This window comes from Momordica charantia, unplaced genomic scaffold (genome assembly GCF_013281855.1).
Source record: "Momordica charantia cultivar OHB3-1 unplaced genomic scaffold, Mcharantia_2.0 BLBB01000127.1, whole genome shotgun sequence".
Classification (NCBI taxonomy): Eukaryota; Viridiplantae; Streptophyta; class Magnoliopsida; order Cucurbitales; family Cucurbitaceae; genus Momordica; species Momordica charantia.
Genome location: NW_028275283.1, coordinates 23,437 through 32,812, shown reverse-complemented (window position 1 = coordinate 32,812; position 9,376 = coordinate 23,437). Strand labels below are relative to the sequence as shown.

The 9,376-nt window shown below is 35.2% G+C and overlaps 1 protein-coding gene and 1 non-coding gene across 2 annotated transcripts; one reads left to right on the top strand and one right to left on the bottom strand.

Annotated features, from left to right (window-relative positions):
* The first annotated feature begins 217 nt into the window (after window positions 1-217).
* On the top strand, window positions 218-1,814 carry LOC148207601 (polygalacturonase-like). The gene is made up of 3 exons (XM_088118402.1): window positions 218-783; window positions 919-1,208; window positions 1,313-1,814. Exons 1-3 carry the CDS (start codon window positions 343-345, stop codon window positions 1,758-1,760), a joined length of 1,179 nt encoding a protein of 392 aa, XP_087974528.1. The 5' UTR covers window positions 218-342; the 3' UTR covers window positions 1,761-1,814.
* A 6,882-nt stretch (window positions 1,815-8,696) lies between these two features.
* On the bottom strand, window positions 8,697-8,803 carry LOC148207600 (small nucleolar RNA R71). The gene has a single exon (XR_015787783.1). It is a non-coding gene; the product is annotated as a small nucleolar RNA R71 (small nucleolar RNA).
* Window positions 8,804-9,376: the final 573 nt, after the last annotated feature.

Genomic DNA, 9,376 nt, shown 5'->3' with positions numbered 1-9,376 from the left:
TTTCCTCTATGTATCGCACAAAACTTCTTGTACACGAAATTATGTACATGGATATACACAACTTTCTAAACCTATAACCATTGTTTTAAAGTGCATATTAATTTACTACTTTTTTGTCTTAATTAATTTAAGAATTGTATATTAAAAAAAACGAGAGAGAATTCTTCTTCTTCTTTACGCTACTCGGTCTCTCTTGGCCCACAAATTCATCTTCTTTCCCTTCAACAAAATCCTATAAATACAAACCAACTTCTTCTCCATTTTCCATATCATCAATTTATTTCATTCTCTTCTCCCTTCCTCTTACATTTCTAAAGAAGCACTGCCAATACAAAAACTAAAATGACAACTCTCCCAACCTCCCTCATTCTTCTCTTTTCCTTTTTTGGACTTCTCGACTCGGCCTTTGCCATTGCATTCTCGTATAACGTTGTTGGTTTTGGAGCCAAACCCGATGGCAAGACCGACTCGACGGAAGCGTTTCAAACTGCATGGGTAAATGCATGCAACTCCGTCAAACCAGCCTCCATTTATGTGCCAAAGGGAAGATATTACCTTCGCAGTGGAACCTTCAACGGGCCTTGTAAGAACAACGCCATCTTTATACGCATTGATGGTACTCTTCTGGCTCCCTCAGACTTTCGAATCATTGGCAACTCTGCAGCTTGGATTGCGTTTAGGCATGTTGATGGAGTAACTATCTCTGGGGGCATTCTCGATGGTAAAGGAGCTGGTTTATGGGCTTGCAAAACCTCTGCCAAGACTTGTCCAACTGGGGCCTCGGTATGCAAAATAGTTTATTAATCTCTTGTTCATTTTGCATCAACAATAAACTTCTTTATCAACTCATCAAACACCTATACTATTAAATTCTCTTGAAGATGAGTTTTTATAATCATTTAATTAAATTTGTTGCAGACACTTGAATTCTCCGACTCGAAAAATGTAGTGATCAGTGCATTGACGTCACTTAATAGCCAAATGTTCCACATAGTGGTAAATGGCTGCCAAAATATCAAAATGAAAGGGCTTAAGGTCTTGGCCCCTGGCAACAGCCCCAACACTGATGGCATTCATGTCCAACTATCGTCTGATGTGACCATATTAAACTCCAAGATAGGCACCGGAGACGATTGCATATCCATCGGCCCTGGCACCTCCAACCTGTGGATTGAGAATATTATTTGTGGGCCTGGTCACGGAATAAGGTATGTTTGATTATTGTTAAGATATTAGAAATATGTAACGGTAAAGCGAAGATGTATAAACGAGTATTGTATGAGTCAATAATGTATTTGATTGGTTGAAGCAGCATCGGGAGTCTAGCAAAGGACCTACAAGAGGCTGGAGTGCAAAATGTTACTGTGAGAAAAGCTTTATTTTCACGTACTCAAAATGGGGTAAGAATCAAGGCATGGGCCAAGCCGAGCAATGGCTTTGGAAGGAACATCGTGTTCCAGCACATTGTAATGGACAATGTCCAAAATCCAATCATTATTGATCAAAATTATTGCCCGAGCCATAAAGGTTGTTCGAATCAAGCGTCTGGAGTCAAAATTAGCGATGTGACATATCAAGACATTCGTGGAACATCGGCCACTGAAGTTGCAGTGAAATTTGACTGCAGTCCTAAAAACCCATGCACTGGAATAAGGTTGGAAGACGTAAAGCTTACTTATATGAATCAAATAGCCGCATCAATGTGTAGCCATGTAGGAGGCGTTAGTGCAGGTCTTCTTCAACCCACCAGGTGCTTCTAACCAAAATATATTATATTACTATATCAGCCTCAACCAATCCATTAAGTTTGCGAGTGTAGTTTTAACTATACAACCGTGTCCAAATATTTATTTTCGATAAGATAAATATAGGAAATTCTTTATTCTTTTCTAAACTGTTTGTTCAATATTATATAGTTTGAAATTGATATTAAATAAAAAATACTTTTAAATACAATTTACTTTTACAAAATTATTCGATTTAAAAACGTATGTAAGACAAAAGCTACAATATAACTTAATAAACTCAATCGATCTACAAGGCTTCATTTCCGACTCTATAAAATCTCTTTAATCTTCCAATATGTGAAGTCTTTGAGAATAACGTAAAAAATACATGAAAAAACTAGTCAAATATTAGACCTTCTAGCTTAGAAGAAGGAAATCTCAAATGGAAGAACACTTTGTCAATGGAAAGAATAAAAACAATGACGTCTACAAGGTAATTGGAGTTGGTATTGTCTCTCCTAAAATGAACGATGGTTGTTTGAAATAACTTCAAAATGTGAGACATGTATCGAACCTCAAAAGATGTTTAATTTCACCGAGTATATTAGAGTCAATCGGCTAAGATCTAGATTTAGAAATTTAGAAATTTGTAACATAAAATCTGTTAAATCCATTATACTTTGGAAACAAAAAATATTAAGATTGAATCAAAATGTAAAATGGACTAAAAAAATATAAAATCAATTTAGAAAAGTGGAAAATGAATAAAAAAAAAGTTTGAAATTCGAAAGTAGTGTTAGGGGAAAGCAACCGAAAGGACTCATTCTTCCCACTTTTGCCCGAGTGCGTTTTTACCACATTTCTAAATTGATATGTAATTTACAAACAATACTACTTACGAAAACTTAAGGCCACACGCTTCCATGCCTCCACCTGCTATATTGATATGCAATTTTATCCAAGCTTTTGCCCTAACTCTTTCTTCCCACTTTTGCCCTTACTCCTTCCTCCTAAAATTAAATAAAAGAAAGCCTCAGCACGCTGCATTCGATAAAAGAAATTAAATAAAAGAAAGGCAAAAGTTGCACGGCTGCCTCCACAACCCAAACGCCACCACCATGGTTGAAACACAAACACCTCAGCATTCTGCACAGCCGAACAAGCTGCATTTAAACGTCTCCACAACCCAAACATCGCACGCCTGTTATTTAATTTTAGGGGCAAAACATTAAGATCGAGAGGCTTCAATTTATTGTATAATAGATTTGTGATTTTATTCGAACGAGCCTGTACTGAATGTTGTTTAAGTTTACCAACCCCTATTTTCAAGGGATTTTATTAGACACAACTAATTTTGTAGGACATCATGTAGATATGGTTGCTTAGGGGAGATTAGATTGTAAAACATAGTTTAGATTGCAATAGTAAATAATAAATTATTGTTAATATTAGATTGCCAAAAACAGTGTAGTTTAGATTGCAAATACCATATGTACAGGTGAGGGAAGTAAATTTTCTTCGAAAACAGTGTAGTTTGGGCAACAGGACCGAAGGCCTCGACACTTTGGGAGATTAGATTGGACTCATGGATTCTAATTATGAGGAAGCAGGAGATTAGGTCTTTTTCATTTTTCTTTTGGGATAAATGAATATTCTTTTTGAAGTTTATTTGGATATAAGATCGGGTGGAATCTTCTTTTCAATCTCAAATATATTTATTTTATTTATTACATGTAATCTATTTTTATATACGAATTATGCTGCAAAATACTACAAAAAATAAAGTTTCACATATTTGTGTTTTCTATGCTGAGAAGCTCATCAAAATGCATCAAAATGCATCTACTCTGTAGAATCTTATTTCTACCTGTTGTATTGACATCTCTTACTTATTTAGGATAGGAACCTCCTCACTTCCCTTTCTCACTTTGGAAATCCAAATATATTCATTTCAAAAGTCGTAGTTTAATAATTTCATGTCTTCTATATTTTAGGTAATTGTTTAGCGTCTTATAATATGTTGAAACATGTCTTCTTCCGTCAATAGATATGGTTAAAGGCGACAATAGGAGGTAGACGATCAAGCCAACGATTTCTAGCTGCTGGAATTACTCCTGCGAGACCAAAGTCGGATAAACTATGCACAATCTCGTTGGACGAATTGTTGTAATTTTTTCTTTATGTTTTCTTCTGAAAATGAGGTAACTATATAGTTATACTGTGTATGGACAGATTCATCTTATATATGGTTGCATTTAATAAATAGAGATAGGATTCTCTTATGATAATTTGTTATGTGTCATCTTAACAATGTAGTAGCTACATATTTATACTATGTATGAACTATTTAATTCTATTTTGAAAAATAATGGTATATTTGATATTTTTGTTTATGGTTCCATCTATCATATTTATACTATTTATATTTTTGTTATCCATCCATCCATGATATATCTACTTTCAAAAGTTGGTGTTCATAAACTTTTTGATGAGTAAATACTTATGCAGGATCAGAAAGTTATCACTTGTTGTAACTTTCTTTATGCTTTCTTTTGACTATGGGGTAACTACGTACTTATACTATGTATCGATAGTTTAATCTATATTTGGTTGCATCTGTACTATGTAGGGCTATATAATACTATGTTATCAAAATGAAACTTATATAAGGTAATCATTGGTGATGTGTAATCGTTGACTGGAAAATAAATAATAAAATAAGTTGTAAAATCAAAAGCTACAATATAAAAAATAAAATAAGTTGGAAAATCATAAGCAATAAGTTGGAAAATTATATAGTTTGAAATTGATATTAAATAAAAAATACTCTTTAATACAATTTTTTTTTTTACAAAATTATTCGATTTAAAAACGTATGTAGGACAAAAGCTACAATATAACTTAATAAACTCAATCGATCTACAAGGTTTCATTTCCGACTCTATAGAATCTCTTTAATCTTCCAATATGTGAAGTCTTCGAGAATAACTTAAAAAATACATGAAAAAACTAGACAAATATTAGAGCTTCTAGCTTCGAAGAAGGAAATCTCAAATGGAGGAACACTTTGTCAATGGAAAGAATAAAAACAATGACGTCTGCAAGGTAATTGGAGTTGGTATTGTCTCTCTTAAAATGAACGATGGTTCTCTAAAATTGCTCCAAAATGTGAGACATGTATCAAACCTCAAAAGATGTTTAATTTCACTAAGTATGTTAGAGTCAGTCAGCTGTTAATACAGTGGACATATAGGCATGTTTTAGATAAGAAAAGACGGCAAAATTGTACTAATTGAAGAGAAAATCAATGGCATAAATGTAACCAAAGGTATAGAGTCCTCGAGGCAACTTTACTGGTTAGTGATGGTGATTAACAGAAGCGGACGTTTGACACAAACATCTCTCTCATATAAGTTCAGATGGTTTGCAAGAATTAGCCAAACAGGGCATATTACCGAAAGGCTCGAATGAGGAATTCAACTTCTTTGAACATTGTGTCTTGGAAAGGCTAGGAGGCATAGTTTTCAAAAATCAGAACATGTAACAAAGTGAATACTCGACTATGTTCTTTTAGTGGTTCGAGGTGTTTTCTCACCATAATTGATGAGTTTTCTAGGAAAACATGGATATTTTTCTTGTAAACTAAAGATCAAACCTTAAAAAGTTTAAAGAATGGGAGAAACTTGTGGAAAGTGAAACCTTAAGATCTCTTATGGACTTGAAGACAAATAATGGACTTGAGTTTTGTGTAGAAGAGTTCAATAGTTTTTACAAAGAAAATGGAATAGCTCAACACAACACAATCAGGTATACTCCTCAACAAAATGGCGTCGCTGAAAGGCTAAACATAACAATAATGGAGAAAGTTAAATGCTTACTTTCTAATGCGAATCTACCTGAAAGATTTTGGGCAGAGGCAGCCTCATATGCTGCTTACACCATTAATAGAAGACCTTATACAACAAATGAATTCCAAATTCTAGAAGAAATGTGGACTGAGATATCCTCCTACGTACAAATTAGGGCAAGTTAGAACCAAGGGCGGTTTAGTGCATGTTTGTGGGATTCATTGAAGGAGTTAAAGGATACTGGTTGTGACTTCCTTTAGGAAAGAGGTGTATTCACAACATAGAGGTTGTTTTTAGAGAACATGAAAGGTTCATGTATCAAGAAGTTGGAAAATCAAGCACACCTAGACAAAAGGAGATGACTTTCGGGTTATGATCTTTTTCTTGGTTGGAAAAAATGATATCAACTGGAAGGCAAGCCTACAGTTAGTAGTAGATATTTCCAACACAGAGGCAAAGTTTATAGACTTGTCAGAAAGCGTTAAAGAGGCTCTATGGTTAAAAGGACTCTTGAAAGATTTCGCATTTGATCAACCAAAAGTAAAAGTTTACTGCGATAACCAAAGTACAATACATCTATGGAAATATTAGCAGTTTTATAGTAGAACAAAACACATTGATATAAAATACCACTTCATTGGAGAGCAAATAAAAAATGGGTAGATTGAAGTTGTAAAAGTTCATACCTTTGACAATGCAACAGATCATATGTTGACAAAGCCAGTAAATCAAGCCAAATTTGAGTATTGTCTACGGCTGGTTGGGGTCTCAAATGGAGGAACACTTTGTCAATGGAAAGAATAAAAACAATGACGTCTACAAGGTAATTGGAGTTGGTATTGTCTCTCTTAAAATGAACGATGGTTGTTTGAAATAACTTCAAAATCCAATCATTATTGATCAAAATTATTGCCCGAGCCATAAAGGTTGTTCGAATCAAGCGTCTGGAGTCAAAATTAGCGATGTGACATATCAAGACATTCGTGGAACATCAGCCACTGAAGTTGCAGTGAAATTTGACTGCAGTCCTAAAAACCCATGCACTGGAATAAGGTTGGAAGACGTAAAGCTTACTTATATGAATCAAATAGCCACAGCAATGTGTAGCCATGTAGGAGGCGTTACTGCAGGTCTTCTTCAACCCACCAGTTGCTTCTAACCAAAATATATTATATTATATCTACCTCAACCAACCCATTAAGTTTGCGTGTGTAGTTCTAACCCTGCAACTCTGTCAAAATATTTATTTTGAGTAAGATAAATATAGGAAATTCTTTATTGTTTTCTAAACTGGTTCTACAATAATATTATATTGTTTGAAATTGATATTAAATAAAAAATACTCTTTAATACAATTTGTTTTTACAAAATTATTCGATGTAAAAATGTATGTAAGACAAAAGTTACAATATAACTTAATAAACTCAATCGATCTACAAGGCTTCATTTCTGATTCTATAAAATCTCTTTAATCTCCCAATATGTGGTCTTCGAGAATAACGTCAAAAATACATGAAAAAACTAGACAAATATTAGAGCTTCTAGCTTCGAAGAAGGAAATCTCAAATGGAGGAACACTTTGTCAATGGAAAGAATAAAAACAATGACGTCTGCAAGGTAATTGGAGTTGGTATTGTATCTCTTAAAATGAATGATGGTTCTCTAAAATTGCTCCAAAATGTGAGACATGTATCAAACCTAAAAAGATGTTTAATTTCACTGAGTATGTTAGAGTCAATCGACTGTGAATACAATGGACATGTAGGCATGTTTTAGATAAGAAAAGACTGCAAAATAGTACTAATTGAAGAGAAAATAAATGGCATATATGTAATCAAAGGTATAGAGTCATCGAGGCAACTTTACTGGCTAGTGATGGTGATTAATAGAAGCGGACGTGTGGCACAAACATCTCTCTCATATAAGTTCAGAAGGTTTGTAAGAATTAGCCAAACAGGGCATATTACCGAAAGGCTCGAATGAGGAACTCAACTTCTTTGAACATTGTGTCTTGGGACGGCTAGGAGGCATAGTTTTCAAAAATCAGAACATGTAACAAAGTGAATACTTGACTATGTTCTGTAGTGGTTCGAGGTATTTTTCTCACCATAATTGATGAGGTTTCTAGGAAAACATGGATATTTTTCTTGAAAACTAAAGATCAAACCTTAAAAAGTTTAAAGAATGGGAGAAGCTTGTGGAAAGTGAAACCTTAAGATCTGTTAGGTACTTGAAGACAAAGACAAAGAGTTCAATAGTTTCTGCAATCAGGTATACTCCTCAACAAAATGACGTCGCTGAAAGGCTAAACATAACAATAATGGAGAAAGTTAAATGCTTACTTACTAATGCGAATCTACCTGAATGATTTCGGGTAGAGGCAGCCTCATATGCTGTTTACACCATTAATAGAAGCCCTTATACAACAAATGAATTCCAAACTCCGGAAGAAATGTGGACTGAGACATCCTCCTACGTACATATTAGGGCAAGTTAGAATCAAAGGTTGTTTAGTGCATGTTTGTAGGATTCATTGAAGGAGTTAAAGGATACTTAGGAAAGAGGTATTCACAACATAGAAGTTGTTTTTAGAGAACATGAAAGGTTCATGTATGAAGAAGTTGGAAAATCAAGCACACCTAGACGAAAGGAGATGACTTTCGGGTTATGATCTTTTTCTTGGTTGGAAAAAATGATATCAACTGGAAGGCAAGCCTACAACTAGTAGTATATATTTCCAACACAGAGGCAAAGTTTATAGCCTTGTCAGAAACCGTTAAAGAGGCTCTATGGCTAAAAGGACTCTTGAAAGATTTCGGATTTGATCAACCAAAAGTAAAAGTTTACTGCGATGAGGATCCAAATGTTGCAGACAATTGGACATTTTGGAGGGCAGGAACATGAGGATCCACATGATCATCTGAAATCATTCATTCAAATTGCAAATGCATTTCGATTACCTGGTATAACAGACGATGCTCTTAGACTAACACTTTTTCCATTTTCTTTGAAGGACCAAGCTAGAGCATGGCTCAATGCATTTCCACCGGGATCCATCACCACATGGGGGTCGTAAGTGGAGAAGTTCTTAACAAAATTCTTCCCACCTACTCGCCACGCTGATATCAGAGAGGAGATCATCTCCTTTAGACAGTATGATCGTGAACCTGTTCACGAGGCGTGGGAAAGATATAAAGAACTAATCAGGAAATGTCCGAACCATGGCTTGCCGACGTGCATCTAGATAGAACATTTCTTTAGAGGTTTAGATCATCCTACTAAGATGATGCTAAACAATGCTGCCAACGGAGCCTTTACAAAGAAGACATTCAACGAGATAGTCGACATCCTAAATGACTTAGCTTCATACAACGAACTATGGTGTTCGAAAATATCTAGGGCAGCACCAAAGAAGCAAGATCCAGCTGGAGTTTTGGCTCTGGACATTGCGACCTCGATGCAAAAAGAGATGGTTACAATGAACCGGAGGCAGAAAGAGATGGCGTTGGGAATAAAAAATCCATTAGCCACGTCGATACAACCTGTGCAGTCGGATTATTGCACTTCTGCCCCTGTTTGCCAAGTCAACGATCTCATTTGTTCATTCTGCAGTGAAAACTATATTTATGATAATTGTCCACATAACCCTACTTCCGTTTTTTATGTAGGACATGGGAACAATAGAAACTTTAACCCATATTCGAACACCTACAACCCAGGTTGGAGGCACCACCCTAATTTCTCAAAGGGAGGTCAATGAGGTTCGAGCGGTTTTAATCAAGGGCAGAGCCAGCAGAACAA

Coding starts and splice junctions, on each gene's coding strand:
- LOC148207601 (XM_088118402.1), top strand. CDS start 343: ATGACAACTCTCCCAACCTCCCTCATTCTTCTCTTTTCCTTTTTTGGA. Junction 784..918: donor CTTGTCCAACTGGGGCCTCG/GTATGCAAAATA, acceptor AATTTGTTGCAG/ACACTTGAATTCTCCGACTC. Junction 1,209..1,312: donor GGGCCTGGTCACGGAATAAG/GTATGTTTGATT, acceptor TGGTTGAAGCAG/CATCGGGAGTCTAGCAAAGG.